Source organism: Calidris pugnax, unplaced genomic scaffold (assembly GCF_001431845.1).
Source record: "Calidris pugnax isolate Ruff unplaced genomic scaffold, ASM143184v1 scaffold18, whole genome shotgun sequence".
NCBI lineage: Eukaryota > Metazoa > Chordata > Aves > Charadriiformes > Scolopacidae > Calidris > Calidris pugnax.
In genome coordinates, this window is record NW_015090812.1 from 19,287,140 (window position 1) to 19,302,845 (window position 15,706).

Consider the following 15,706-nt stretch of genomic DNA (forward strand, 5'->3'; position numbering starts at 1 on the left):
ATGCTAAATGGTAGCACTTCTGCGTTGATGTTTCACTGCTGCAGTTCCCATATACAGAAAGCCTGTTCAATTTATGTCTGCTAAATTAACACAGGCCCAAAATCTGTAAGGGATGTGCCAGCATAAGAGGTGATGTTGATGGAGAAAAGATTAGAGCTGTTTGCTCTGCTTTCCTGATCAAACTTCATCAAGGGGCCTACTATATTCATTCAGTATCTTTGTAACAGTCAGTTTTTTCATACTGAATTTAAGGCCAATGAAATAGTACTGTTCAAATTATTAAGTGATTTAATAGCATTTAGGGAGCTTTTTTGCTGTAAATCAAGCCCTTCATTTAGACTATTGACATCTGTTTCAGCTACAGTCAAAAACGTCGGTGAAAATAACTGCTTCAGGATTTGGAATCAAGATGCTGTATGCTAGCTTGGTTTTTGTAATGAGAAACTTAAAAATCCTTTTTCATAAACTTGGATACATTTAAAAACCTGTGCATATGCATAGTATAGTGGAGAAGTGGCACTGAAACCTAGTTACTAGAGTAGGGTAAGTTTCCCTATTAAGTGGGGAAAACAAGAGCCACATTTTAAAATTTACTAGTAGTGGTGAAACTGCCTTCAGTAATATGCTTTTGGGTCTTTCTTGCTTTTCACGAGGTATTCAGCATGCATTCAGGGTAACTATTTATGCAAAGGACTTGGCTACATGGGCATTATTTGCTCTTCCTCCCTCAGAACTGTTCACTGTGTAAGCAGCTCATGAAATCTCTACATCCCGCCCTATTTGCAGTACAAGACAGGCCAACAGTAAACTTGGAGGAAGAGGCAGCCATGCAAGGCTCTGTGGCAGACCAGCTGCAAAGTCACTTCAGGATACTGAAGCCACAGAGAAGAGATGGCCTAGATGGTCTGTTTCAATGACATTTCTGTTGGGTTTCTTTCTTGCAACTCCCATATATGTTGGAGCTTCTTGCATTTCCCATTCCTGTGTTATATCTTCTTTACTAGGACACCTCCAATTCGGAGAAAGCAGCCAGCATACCAGTAGAGCCAGGCTTCTGCTAGTGCATGTCTGTCCTGTATACAAAGCACGCAGGCCAGCAAGCTGAGTAAGGAGTGAGGTGACAGGAAGGAAGGACAAGGAAGACGGGAGAATCCTCATAGGCCACCAGGAAATATCCATGTAAAATAATGCAGATTTAAAGTACTACATTTGAATCACATCTGAATGAGGTCTGTCAAAGTGAATGTCAGGGGAGCTGCACAAACACACAGGAGGATTTTTACTAGGAATTTTTCCCCAGTCTGTCTAGGGATCCTAATATTGTCAGGGGGCATAAAAGTTGACATATTCACTTACACCAACACAAAAACCTCCCTCAACAATACCAAGAAGTATGAACTGTAATAAGGAATGGATTTCTTAAAACATTCAGAGGGAAGAACATGTAAAGGGGGAAAAGAAAAAAAAAAAGCTACCGAAAGCTAACAAATTCAGTTTGAAATGTGTGGAAGTGTTTCCATCCACATCAAGGCCTCTGGACTGCCCCTAAATGCATCACAGTTGGATTAACATATTGCAGTAAGGCACAGTTATACAGGTATGCATGCGATGGCTGGAACCAAAGGGTTAAGTCTAAATTGTTTTGTGGACTCCTCCCAATTCCACAAAATATATCACCTTTGACAAGGAAAAAAAACCACAACCAAACCAGTGTAACGTAATGACTGTAAATTGAGAAGCACAATTATTATTTTTTTAACGTAGTTCTAGGCAATAAAAATAGACTGACCTTCCAAAGCTGCAAGCCTGACCTTTACAGTGGGGTGCAGTGTATGATTTAGGTGGTGAGAGGCCTGGAGCAACTGTCCCAGGTATTCTGCAACACAAAGCAATGGCGAGGGCTGCCTGGTGACAGCAGCTCAGGTGACGGGCGGTGGTTGGGGGGCTTTTTGTTGTTTGGGGTTTTTTTTAACCACTTTGCTCCTTAGTCAAAGACAGATCCTCGGAGTTTGTAGTCTTGTTCACATACTATATATAGCACGCAAACCCCGGCTGACACCATGTTTTTCCTGCAGCGCAGCCTACCGGGAAGGAGCCGGCTGCCGGGCCCCCGTGTGGGGCGGGAACGCCGGGGCACCCCCGCGGAGCGGCGCTTCCATCCCGGCCGGGAGCGAGAGGGGGGGCCCACAGCCGGCAGCCGAGCTACTTCAGGCCGCCTTTACAGTCACATTTCCCTCAGCGGAACGCCCGTTAAATCACACGGAGCGTCGGTTCCAGGCGCCTGAGCCCCCTCGGCGGGCGATCCCCCGGGCCGGTGCGCACAAGCGGTGTGTGAGGGCGCTGGCGGGGGCTGTGGCCGTAAAGGCCTGGGCAGAACATCAGGTACCACAACCCGGCGCTCCCCAAAAGCCCTGGGGTGATCGGGGCCCGGACTCGCGGAGAGCTCAGCCGGATCGCAGCGGCATCAACGCCGAGGATCGTGCGTGGCTTCAGAGGAACCTCTCCCCTGAGGGCTGGCTTCCCGGAGCGGGGCGGGCCGGCAGGGGCGGGGAGAGGCGGGGCAGAGCCGCCTTAGCCCGGCCCGGCCCAGCCCTGCGCTCTCGCGGGAGCTGCGCCGGCGCCGCCCGTCTCCGTAGGCGGCCGCGGCGGAACCAATAAAGTTTGTTTCAAAAAAAAAAGCAAGAAAAGGGGAGGAAAAAAAATCCCAAACCAAAGCAGAGCCGCCGAGTCTGTCGCGGCCGTTGCTGAGTGCGCGAGTGAGTGCCCGCTCGCGGCCGCAGCAGTAGGGGAGGGCGGACGGGCTGCTCCAGCCCCCGCCCCGGTTCCGCTCGGCCTCGGCAGCCGTCGCCTCAGCGGGGAGCTGCCCCTCCGCCGCTCGGCGGGCCCGCTCGTGAGTATGGTGGGACGGCCGAGGCGGGCAGCGCTTCCCGCGGAGGCAGGGCGGCGATGAGGGGCCTGGCGGCGACTCCCGGCAGCACCGGGGCGAGCGGGGAGAGTGACAGGTGTCAGGCTCCCCCCCTCGGGGGCGGCTCGGGCCGGGGGCACCTCTGGCTGCGGAGCCGGGCCGGGCCGCGCCGCGGGACGGGGAACTGCTGTGGGGTGCTGCCGGTGCCGGGCCCCGGCCAGGGGAGGGTTGGGCGGCTCCTGACAGCTCCTCGGTGCCCTCCTGCCCGCCTCACCGCGCCTCGTCCCCTCGCTCCCCCGGGGCCGGGGAACATGTAAGCGAGAGCGGCGGCGTGAGGCGTTCCCAAGCGGCCGCCGTCCCCCCGGGGGTCGTCGCTGACTTGTGGGTTTTTGTCTGTGTTCCCTTCATGGCAGGGCTCGCTTCTTCCTCCCCGAAGTGAGTCTCCTGGGGCGGGAGGAGCGCCGGGCAGACGGCCGCAGCCATGCCGGGCGGTAAGGAGACGCGGCTGCTGCACCTCAGCGAGATGGAGAAGCTGGACAAGACCCTCTTCAGGCTGGAGCAAGGTGGGTCGGGGGCTGCGGCCTCCTCAACCTCCTCCTCTTCCTCCTCGGCGGGTGAGAGGGAAATGGCCGAGAGCTCGTCACTTTCTTCGGGCAGCAATAGAAAGAGAGCTACGGAAAGAGAAAAGCCTGAGGATTTTTTTCCTTGCTTTAATACGAAACAATTTGTGACATGCTTGCTTCCACTGCAGAGCTCTGTGGGCTGCAGTTGCAGTTCACTGTGACTCCTAAAACTCTTAAGAAATGAAGAGCAGATCGGCCAGGAGCCATCAGTCTTCATGGGCATGCAGTGCAAATCATATTTTAGATAGGCTCTGCAGGACAGGACCTCCCCTTCTATAACTTATACTGAAGTGACCTGAAAAAGTCTCCTTACAAACAAAGCTCTCTAGTATTTATCTTCAATGTGTTATGCAACACTCCATCTTTACTGTTACAACTTTGAAATATATCAGTAATACTAACATTTTGCAAGCCTGAGGTAACGTTTCAGGGTATGGGATCTTTAGCTCTTCCTAAATCTTATCTTGCTTGTCAGATTTCACATAGCTGTGATATGTTAGTATTTTGGCAACATTCTTCTGAGAACTCTAACAACTTAGCTTTATTTCTCACTGGAAGTGTTCTTCTCTGTTTGGAAAACAGAAACAGACACAACCAAACAAACAACAAAAAAAACAAGCCCACAAAACCAACCAAACCAAAAAACACCCCTCTAATTGGTCTTCTATTACGTTGGTCAGCAAATTCAGACTAAAACTAAGGCTGCTGTCTTTAGGAACCATTTTAAATGATGTAACAATTTTTATTGCTCTTGGAACTTTTGTGGGGTTTTTTACTTTATGTTACTGATCTAGGAACCTAATACCAAAGTGTTTTAGTAGAGGAGCAAGGTTTTGGTTCTTGAGAATAACAATTCTCCTCAATTATATTGATTTCAAAATTTTCTGACAGCGTAACCTAAGAAAATGTCAGTAGTAAAGAAGTGTGGAGTTAACCCTGACCTCCATTTATTAACTCATCCTTCCAGTTGTATAAATTTTATTGCAGGGAGTCACACAGAAGTGCATGGCTATCAAACATTCAAAGTGCCTCTGCTAGTAGCTGTCTCTAAGAGGGCATAGCTAATTTTGAGTACAGCATTCCTGATGTGTTTGGTATAACTGTTACAGGAAATAAGATATCAATGGTATATATCACTGTGCTCTAATTTTAGTAATCCCTGTAATAAAATGTCAGGACAGTACTGGGGAGAGTGTACTTAACCTTCCAGAAGTGATTTTTTTTGTGTAAGGTTGTTATTCTTTTCCAATAAATTAAGCTTTATTTTACCTGACAAATATTCAGATCCTAAAACCAGTGATTTACATGGCAGTTTTGGTACAGTGGGAGTTATGTTAATAAGAGAAACTGCAAGCTTGGTGATATTTGCATTTTAATGTATTTAAACATTGAATTTTTACATTAGAGTCCCCATGACTCAATTTAAGATACCAGGACTTGCAATTGTTCTGGATTGGTTTTTTTTTTAACACTTTTAGAATTCATCTGTGTATTAATAACTTTCTCTTTACATATACTTAGGTTTTTTTTACTCCCAATTTTGTTGACTGCCAGGGCTAGCAGGTGTGTTACTACAGTTAACTACGTAACTGGCATGTAATTCAGTAAAAGTAATTATGCAAGCACTTATACCTGTTTCAGTCATTTGGAAGGACCCTGTAATTAGTCATGCACATGATGGTGGCCCTCAAACTTGCAAGTGGAACCCTATTCTGAAACCTGTTGACTAAACTGAATTTTTAATATCCAACTGAAAATCCTACATTATGGGTTTAGGTCCTAATATTTTAACTTAATTTTGTTCTTGTTATTATGGATATCTTAAGCCTAAATAGTGCTCTCTCTGCGTGTATGTGACCTGCAGCACGTGTACAAAACTCCCTTTGATTTGTTGAGCTCTCTGAAAGGTTAACAATTTGTACATTGTAGCTTACACACATGTATATGTCATTTTACAGTTAAAAGCCTTAGGAATTTAGCGTTATATAGTGAACTTTCAATGGAGAATGAAGGGAATTGAAATAATTTGTTTCAAAATGTGTTTCAGATTTTTTTTCAAATGTTTCTGTGGATCAACTTAATATATAGACTTGGTAAATCTAAATATTTAAATACTACATAAACCAAAATCTGAATAAATTTGTATGATGCTTTGCTCTATTTTGGTTTTAAGACTTTATATAGCAAAGAGGAACAAATTGGAAAGGAGACCAATAGTCCCATATAAGTAAAGGAACAGGATTATATGTAAAGTGTGCAAAGAACATTAGGAAAGCACAGAGATGATGGTGTAGAAATAGTACCATTCTACTGAAATATTTGGCAGATATGTTGGTGCGCTTTCTTCTTAACATAATATCAAATTGTGATTTGCAGTTACAGAACAAAAATAGCTAGTCCTCCTGATAAAGTGATTTTATTGTATTTTTTCTTCAGGTTTTGAACTGCAGTTCCGATTGGGCCCAACTCTCCAAGGCAAGCCCGTTACTGTGTACACAAATTATCCAGCTTCTGGAGAAGTATTTGATCGCCAAAAGTTCAGGACATTATCATGGCACAATCCCACAGGAAAAGAAGATGACTCTGACAAATACTGCAAGCTGGATCTCCAAATTTCAGGGTCATACCAGTACTATTTCAGTCTTGGGTAAGGGAAATTCTGTACTTACATCCAAATGCAGTCTTGTTCCCTTAGTCCACAATTTACCTGAAGAAATCACTGTTAAAAATAAAAACTTTTTTTTTCCCATGCATTTTCCAAATTGCAACTGTGGGGCCTATCTGAAACTGCTAATGAAAGACAGTAGTTGTGGTGGTTGTCTAATACTTTCTGATGCAAAGATATTCTGGAGGCTATACAGAGCAAAGTTGATAGATTTTCTGTGACTGTTGGAAAGGCAAGCCATTTTTACAAGTTTTTCAAAGTCATCAGCATCTGAGTTAATTTGCACTTTCTTCATTGACTTTGAAGGCTACTTTCTTTGTTTTTTCCTAGCACAGATGTTCTGGCATTCTTTACTTCACATTCTTCACTTCCTCCTTTGTTTCTACAGGACAAGTGTAGAGGAGAATGCCAGTATCTGTAATGACTATAGTCTGGTATTCTGAGTTTCTGGAAGATGGGTGGTTAAATTCCATCAGGCTTAAAAGAGCAGTAAACTCAGGTCTCTGTAGAGCATGGTGCTCCAAATGGAGGTCTTTGTGTAAAAGATGGGCAGTCATACTTTCTTTGTTTCTGTCAGTATCCTATAAGGGAGAACCAGTGCTCTTGTCTCAGAAAATAATAAAGGTATCTTGCTTTTGCAGAGAGTTTAAAGCTCTCTATCCCAGTTGTATTCTTGTAAGCAGCTGGCTTAAGTCCAGCAGAGAGAAGATGCTGAAGAGATGAACATACCTTCAGTGTTCCCTGTTTTCTTCAGGTGCCCTGTATTTCTGTTCCCCACCTCCCCTCAACCACTGTATGTTTTTGAAGTAGCTGTGCTTGTTGGATTCTCTTTTTGAAACTGATACAATGAGTGTTTACTATACCAATGAAAATTAATTTTTCCTAGAAATGAAAAAAGTGGTGGAGGCTACATAGTTGTGGATCCTATTTTGCATGTTGGAGCCGATAATCATGTGTTACCTTTGGATTGTGTTACGCTCCAGACGTTCCTTGCTAAGTGTCTGGGACCCTTTCATGAATGGGAAGATAGGCTTAAAGTTGCAAAAGAAACAGGTAATGCCAATACACATATTCTATTAAGGGGTATATGTTTTTATCTTATGATCAAAAACTAAAGTAACACTGAAGAGCTTCAGTGTAAACAGTTAATTTCGTTTTTTTTTGTAGACTAAATATTTTCCACTAGATTCAATTTAGTTAACAGATTAAGGCAGTGAAATTATTAAAATATTTACAGAGGTGCAAAAAAATTTGGGGATTACCTGATATGGGAAAACATTTTTGTTACATTATTTTGATTTCAGATAGACTTGGAAGTTTGTAGAACTGACAGGATGATTTTTAAAGCTTGGTTTATGTCAGATTTCAAGGGGAAGATTCAGATTAGTTTACACTGGTAATTCCAAACACTAGCTTTAAGTACATGTTATAACTGTAACTTATTATGCTTCTTTCAATTAACTCTGAAATCTGTTTTTCTTAATAAATAAAATGCTTCTTATTACGTAGGTTACAACATGATTCATTTTACACCACTGCAGAAGCTTGGACTGTCTAGATCGTGTTATTCACTGGCTGATCAGTTAGAAGTAAATCCTGAATTTTCAAGCCATAATAAAAAGTGCACTTGGAGTGATATAGGAGCTCTTGTGGAAAAATTGAAAAACGAATGGAATATGCTTTGCGTCACCGATGTAGTCTACAATCATACTGGTATGGTTTTTGTGTGTGTTATTAACTAGCTTTATCCTATAATTACTTTTCATTAATTCCCTTAACTTTCCCCCCTTGAACCCATCTTCTAGTAACCGTTTGAAGGAATTTAGTTGTGTCTTCTCTTTGAATCCCTTAAATCCAGGACAAGTCTTTACAGTTATAACTGATATGCCTCCATAACAGATGTAAAAGAATTTAGTATTGTGACTGAAAGAGTGAATAGAGCCCTTATTACAGAGAAGTAATGAACTGTGCATGTGTCTGTATTTTTATAATATACATATTTTTATGATCTGTGATATGCAGATTCCATTAATTTCCGTGAGAGCTGCATTATGAATTATTTGGTGAACGTAAACTGAGTACTTTCTTTTCAAACAGGGAATTCTTCTGCTTAAAAGTAACTGCTCTAATTTGGATCTAATGTGCAAACAACAAACAGAATAGGGACCAGAGGGTTAAGCAGTGGAGGAAACGTTACAGCTCAGTCCCTGGGGAAAGAGCTGGGGAAAAAAAAAGATAGTTTTATGTTTGGGGTGGGTTCTTTTTAAGCATAGATACACCAATACATTGGAGGCTTTACTTAATTGCTTTTTGTAGCTGAAGTTGTCTGTTGTGCACCGAGGGACAGTGGGTTTTCTTCAGTATGATCTGATGAAATTTAAATTATAGTATTTGAACATTTGTAAGTTTGCTGATTGTTTGGATAAGTTTACTTTGATTATGTTTATAATGCAGTTTTCATTTTATGCTGTAATCCTAAAGATTACAATAATTAGCATTCTCATAGCAGAGAGTACAACAGATGGTTATGCATGTTGATGTTACAGGTATCTGTGAATACCTGTGATACTCACAGGTATCTGTGAATTTCAGGCTTTACTTGCTTCAGTTCTTTGGTGTTGATTTCTGCCAAACATTCCTATTCAGGCAGTCTGCAACACAGTGTGGGCCCTGTTGTTTGCCCTATCTGTTTGTTGAAAAGTTACTAAGTATAGTTATTGGCTCAGTGTCTGAGGGAATTAGGTTTTTAAACATTCTCCCAATTTGGGATTAAAAAATTTCTTGCACTTAACCAACCAGAAGTCCAGTTTCTCTCTCACACACTTGAGATCCTGGCATCTTTTTATTGTGTATATTTGCATGCCACCAAGGAGAATGTTTTTATGGACAGAAATATCTAAACCTAAATTATTTATTAGACTCCAAATTGTATTAGAGAAGAAAAATGTTACGTTATTACTTAGCTACATTTGTAGAAGGACTTTTCCAGGTTACATTCAGAGTTCAAAGTCATCTACGCTGGGATGGATGACTAAACATTTATACTATGGTGAAAGAATGTTTAGATGTGTCTTCTAACAGGATATAAGTATTCAAATGATCATGGTCCTGACTTACATCATTAAGCAAGGTGTACCTGATGGCTTTGTTTCTATTTTCAAACTTTTAAACTAAAATTTTTTTTCCCCCTCTTTGTTGTTTATAATCAAAACCTCTTGATTTCCAACTGACTCCAAACTTCGATAAATGCCAAATTTAGCATAAGCAGAAAGATAGATTGATAAATGTCTGAGTAAGCAATAATGTTGTATGTGCCTGTGGAGGTAAAACATTTTGAGGCTTTTGAAATAAGAAAATAGGCAAATGATTTGGAGATCCTTCTGGATCTTGATTATATGGAATTTTAACTTTATCTTTGTTTGGTATTGAAATGAACAGTAATTGCTAGTAGTTAAATTAGTTCATTCCTGCACAGTAGGGTGATTGTGAAACATGTTTCATGGAATATAGAAGACACAAAATGCATAGTCAGTTATTCTGAGCAGATTATGGACACTTGCACATCGTTATTAATTCTGCAGCATGTCTTCATTAAAAGCTTAAGTTGTCTCACAGTAAATCCCCTAATGCTGGTAATCTAACAGCTCATGACCCTTCAGCTTACAATGGTTGTATTTGTTGATAGTTTCTGTTTTCTGCCCAAGACCACTGTACGAAAATGGCAGTGGTTCCTCTCTGTTCCTGTTGTAAAGTCAGAGAGCTGACTTTCAGTGTTTAAGCAGTTAAGCTGAGGTGTTTGGTTTTTACACGGGAATGGGGAACAGCCTGCTTGCACAGTAGAGAATGGTGAGAATCAGTTTTTGGTGTTAACATCTCTGTCAGTCTCTAATGAAAGCCAGCATCTATAGCCTGACTTCAAAAGTAAAGTAGATGCATGTGCTAATGTTAAATATAGATGCACCTTTGGCATGTTAGCAGGGCTGTCATAGATAAACTTGGAAACCCTGTCTGGTAACTAGGAAGAAGTGCCCTTTTTGGCCTGCCATTTCCTTCACGGTGTTCAAACACCATCAAATAAGAAATATTGTGTTCACTGGCATTTACTGCTCACCAGGAGATAGAAAAGGAGAGTAGTTTTTTTTCTTTTCCGAGCTTTCAGTGGCTGTAATAAAGCATAAAGTAATAAAATCAACTGAAGTAAATTGTGTTTTCTTTGTCTTTGAGAAGAGACCATATTGCCTATTTGCAATTTAACACTTCACTAAATCCTACTTACGAGCACTTGACTAATCACATCAAACACCACCTTTTTCTCAGCTTTATAATATACAGTATCCATACCAGATTTAGTGGAAGGCCTGTTGACTTTTGGCATGATTAGGACCTTAGAATTAAATTATGTATTGTCTCTTTAGAATTAATTATATTTACTCATTAGAGTTCCTTACAGTAAATAATGACTTTTGATAGATGAATCAGGTAAGCTGATTGAGCTTATTTGAGACTGCTTTTTTTTTTTTTTTCCCAGAAGTGGTATATGTATTTAAAAAAAAAAAAGAGGGGGAATCTGATTGGCCTTGAACAGCCTTTAACAGCCTGAGTTTATTACTGCTTTATGTAACTTTGAAATAAGTATGGTAGTTTTAGTTGTATGTGGCATTTAAAACATGAAGATCTTAATTTCCAGAAATGGTATGACCTTATAAACATGGAATTCTGCCATGTTCATAATGGTCTTGCGATGTAATGTAGGAGGGTGCTTAAAAGAGCTGTTAACACTGTAAACTCACACACTGAGAGAGTACACTCTTTTTTCTCCCTCTGACATTTTTGTTTGAACGTCTTTGAACAAAGCAGACTTGGGGTTTAGGTATTAATTGTTTTGGTATAATTTTGGACGCATTAATGGCTCGCTCTTTATGTTTCCAATATAATAATTTGTTATATGTTTTCCCTTGTGTGAAGTACTACTACCATTTTCCCCTGTTTTTCTAAAACAATGGATTAGTCAGGCATGTTCTGTGAAAAATTATTAAAAAAACCCAACATGTAAAACCTGAGTAACTTTTTTGTTGTTCTGATACACTCTGTGCTTTCCTTTTTAACATTTAGTTTTTCAATTGCAGAGATTCATTCAAAAGAATGTATGAAAATTATCTTCAGTTAAGCTGTGTTTAGGACAGTTCCAAAAATGGAAAGAAATTAACTCTTGAGGAATTTCTTCTTCATTGTCGTACTTCCAAAATATAAATTCTCTCTATTTGTGTATTTACTCCTGCTGCTGCGTGCACGTTACTGTCTATATTAGAGATCACACCCATTTTCTAGTGAAGGCTCCTTACATTCTCTCAGTTAATTCTTAGTGTTCAGCACATCCTCTGGTGTTTGTTGTGGGGGAAGTTTAGAAAATAGACACAGTGGAGTGTAGTGTTTGATCTGAACTAGTGTTCCATTTGCATGCACCAGAGAGTGCACTCATCCCCCTGCGTTAAGACTCGGTGGCATCACTTCCCACTGCTCTGCTTCTTACGAGGTACACAACAGCGTCGCAGCTAATCCTTTCTTCAAAAGCCCAGTTAACTACATTTTTCATTAATTATTTCTTGGGCTGTGTGTATGCCCTCTTGCTCTCTGGCTCTGTGTGGTTATCATCTGATAGTTAAGAATATTAAAAAAAAAAGTAGTTTGGGCCATCTTAGATCTTGGTTTGGCATGTAGGTTTGGCTTTCAACACAAAAGAGCACTTGATGTATTTCCTGCAACAAAAAATGTGATGTCTATTACTGGGTTTTTTTTACTGTTTCAAAAATGGTGGTACTATTGCATATTTTTGTGTAACTAACAAAACTGACAAAAATAATGCATACCTCTGTGTAAGACATAATTTTCTATTGGCATGGAACTTTAATTGAAATGTGAACTAGTTATACATGCCTCAACTTCTTGGTGTTAAGACATTTGTACAAAACTAAGAGTACTTAATCTTTTTTTTTTTTTCTTCTTTGGTTCTTCCCTTCTGCCTCCCCCACCTCTGCCTCCTTTGCTTGAATAAGCAACGAACAGCGAATGGCTCAGGATGCATCCAGAATGTGGCTACAACCTTGTAAATTCTCCTCACCTGAAGCCAGCTTGGGTCTTGGATAGAGCTCTGTGGCACTTGACCTGTATGGTGGCTGATGGAAAGTGCACTGCTAAAGGGGTCCCTCCCTTGATTGAAAACGATCATCACCTGAATGTAAGTGAATAAGAGCTAAGTATAAGCTAATGAAAACTCTGAATAACTAAATAAACCCTTAATATTTCTAAGGCTGTGGAAATGCACAAAAAATGGTTATATTTAATCAAATAGCCCTTTACTCCCTAAATATTTCTTTCTGAACAATTCATATGAGCATATTAGCTTTTCCTAATTATATCAATCATCAACATTATTAACTAACATAATTCTTACTTTTGCAGAATATCCGTAAAATAATTTGGGAAGATATATATCCAAAAATTAAACTATGGGAGTTTTTCCAAGTGGATGTTAACAAAGCAGTGCAGCAATTTAAAACCCTTCTTTCTCAAGGTAAAGGAAGAGTATGTTGCTGGATCATATGGATTATGTATTTATAGTTCAAGCAACCTATAGGTAAACTTAAGATGGAAAATAAAATATTTCTTTGCTATGTGAGAAATCTACTGTGCTAATCTGAGCATACAAGCATTCATTCTTCTGGGGTAGTAAATCCTTTGAAGACTTTGAACCCCTTCAAAGCCTTTATCTACCCATATCTTGCTTATGCTAGAATTATAAAAGTTGTGTATCTGTTCAATGTAATGCCAATTTTTACTTTATCAGTACTCTTTTTCTATCTTGTTCTTAGGCAAAATGGGCACTAAATCTGATCCAAATCAACATCTTCAAATAGTTCAGGATCCTGATTATAGACGATTTGGCTGTACTGTAGATATGAATATAGCATTGGCAACATTCATACCAAACAGGTATTGTATTATTGATTAGAAGTTAAAAATCACAAGTGAAGTCAAATTTGCAAAACCAAATAAATGAAATTATTTTCAGAGATTGGAAAACTTTAATTTTTCATTCCTTTTAGTTGCTTATACTGCATGTTTTAAAAGGAAATTATTCTAATTGTTCTCTGCTTTTAATGTCCTCCTAATAAGCAATGGACCAGCTGCAATAGAAGAATGTTGCAACTGGTTTCGCAAGAGGATTGAGGAACTGAATGCTGAGCAATACAGACAAACTAATCACCATCAAGAGCAGGTCTTAAAATTACTGTGTTTTAATGCTGAAATGTTTTAAATTGCAAATAAATGCAAGCATTTCAATAATGCACAATTTAATTACTTCTAGGCTGTCAATTGTCTTGTGGGCACTGTGGTTTATGAACGGCTGGCTGGTAATGGTCCTAAGCTGGGTCCTGTCAGTAGAAAATATCCTTTAGTTACCAGGTAATATTATTTTTTTAATTTGGTTGCTTGAAACTGTTAGCATCTGTCTAGGGAGAGTGAATGCAAAGTTCATTAGACGTATACATTTATGCGTACAGGTGTATGTTTTCTTTTCTGTGGACAGGTGCCACTTAATGAATTGACTGTCTGTTTTAAGCAACAATGGTAACTGTTCAATAAACAATGAGACCAGAGACCATGAAGGAATACTCGGAGCACATCAAAGACTTACGTAGTGCAAATTGCTCTTTTAGACGGAAGAGGGATGGAACTAGGAATCTTTCCTAGTTTGATGACATTTATGCTACTTCTGTATCTGAAGAGCTAGGGCTCTAATCTTACACTACCAGCTGACACCAAGATAGTGGCAGCACCTCTCCTTTCTCCTTCAAGGGATGCTACAAAATAGAAAGCTGCCCATCTTTTATAGTATAGCAGCTGCTTTTTTTAAATACCTGTTTTATCTACAAGGAAGTTCATAACAGATATTTTAATTTCAAAGACAATGAATTTTAGCTTAGGTTACCTTATGGCATTGGTTGTTTGGTGTGTTTTTTAATTGCCTGTCTATTCCACAGGTATTTTACTTATCCATTCGAAGAGCTAACTGTGGAGGAAGAAGAAAGTATGATACATCAGCCAGATAAAGCTTGTTATTTTATGGCTCATAATGGCTGGGTTATGGGAGATGATCCTCTTAGAAACTTTGCAGAACCAGGTTCGTAAAAGAACTTTGATTCATCTTATTAACCTTTTGATATTCTAGCCATAGCAAACAGAGTTTTTTAGTTTTCTTTAATCTCTTTTTCCAAATGTATTCCTATGAAGCTGCAGAATAGCAGACAGGTAGTCAGTTTATAGGACTTCTATTTCCCATTCAGCATACAGATCAACTGGAAGATCTGGGATTTTACGTATAGTTTTGCAAGATTTTAGAGGGAAATTGCCAGCTTTCTGCCACTGAAACGGGGGCATTCTGCCATCCCAATTCTATCATTGTCTTTGCTTACTTTGTACGTTGTTCCAACACTGCTGCTTGTTGGCATTTCCATAAGACAATGAGTGTGGCAGAAAACTAATGCAATAAAAAGGGGCATAGTATTTTACTGCATTAGTGAGAAAAAAAACTGGATCCTTGAAAGGTGCATTGAGTTGCAGTCAGGCAGTCAAGAGGTGACAGTTAAGCCAAAATAGATATGCAGTTTGCTTATGAAGGTAAGATTGGGTATGAATGCACTAAAATCAATGAGTTTGCTCTCTTAATTAGTCTACAGCTTTTCCAGTGCTTTGTACTTTTATGTCTTTATTTCATGTCATGTGTTATTTCAACTGAGAATACAGTGTGAAAAGATGATACAGAAGGGCACAAATATAGGAATTGCAAAACAAATGCAGCTAGTTCTGTAAAAGACCCTTAAAAAAATCATGGTGTACATCCAAAGAAAGCCAATTTTTCTGCACATGTAGCTATGATGCCATTAGTGAAGCTAAAAGTTAGACTGTGCTTAAGTGAATGCTTTTAGTCGTAGTGGTGGCTTACAAACTCTGCTCTTTACTTACTCTTGTTGTGTGTGTCTTTAGTTGTATAGGCCCAGTCACTTAGGTGTCCATAATGTGAACCTTAGGAAATTAGACTGTCTGAAAAATGTAATCCTGCTTTAGCAAAGAGTTTATTTCAGCTGAACAGGTTTCCTGATCTAATTCAGGTTCAATCACCAAAATAACAGTGGTGATGCATCAGTATGGCTGGTGTAAGAGTAGCAGAAAGCAATGGAGTAGCTCTGTCTTCCCATCCAGAGCGGTGCTGACCCTGTTCATGGTTTGATTGGATTTAGTTAAGATGAATATAAACAGACCTTCAGAAGACTGATGACTCGAAGATAATTGTATTTCTCTTATGTGGGGTCAGCTTATTGACAAGTCCATGGTTGTGCCTGGATATCACATGTTGTAAATAGTGTGGGCTTTTGGTGGTTTTGTTTGCTTGTTTTTTAAATGATATTACTGCCATTGTCAAATATATGATTTATATAGAACAGAAATCATGTT

General features: G+C 39.9%; 1 protein-coding gene across 4 annotated transcripts in view; it reads left to right on the forward strand.

Annotated features, from left to right (window-relative positions):
• The first annotated feature begins 2,662 nt into the window (after positions 1-2,662).
• The window catches only part of AGL (amylo-alpha-1, 6-glucosidase, 4-alpha-glucanotransferase), a 36,502-nt gene continuing 23,458 nt past the window's right edge, over positions 2,663-15,706 (forward strand). For 2 of the 4 annotated variants that reach the window (XM_014939294.1, XM_014939291.1), the window contains exons 1-11: positions 2,666-2,890; positions 3,319-3,468; positions 5,965-6,175; positions 7,080-7,246; positions 7,703-7,906; positions 12,247-12,428; positions 12,653-12,764; positions 13,063-13,183; positions 13,367-13,469; positions 13,560-13,657; positions 14,236-14,375. In XM_014939294.1, the coding sequence (XP_014794780.1) occupies positions 3,387-3,468; positions 5,965-6,175; positions 7,080-7,246; positions 7,703-7,906; positions 12,247-12,428; positions 12,653-12,764; positions 13,063-13,183; positions 13,367-13,469; positions 13,560-13,657; positions 14,236-14,375 (1,420 nt within the window). In that variant the 5' untranslated portion in view covers positions 2,666-2,890; positions 3,319-3,386. Of the gene's footprint in view, positions 2,891-3,046; positions 3,219-3,318; positions 3,469-5,964; positions 6,176-7,079; positions 7,247-7,702; positions 7,907-12,246; positions 12,429-12,652; positions 12,765-13,062; positions 13,184-13,366; positions 13,470-13,559; positions 13,658-14,235; positions 14,376-15,706 lie in introns of those variants that run through there. The other 2 variants (XR_001411645.1, XM_014939293.1) reach the window with 2 other exon arrangements.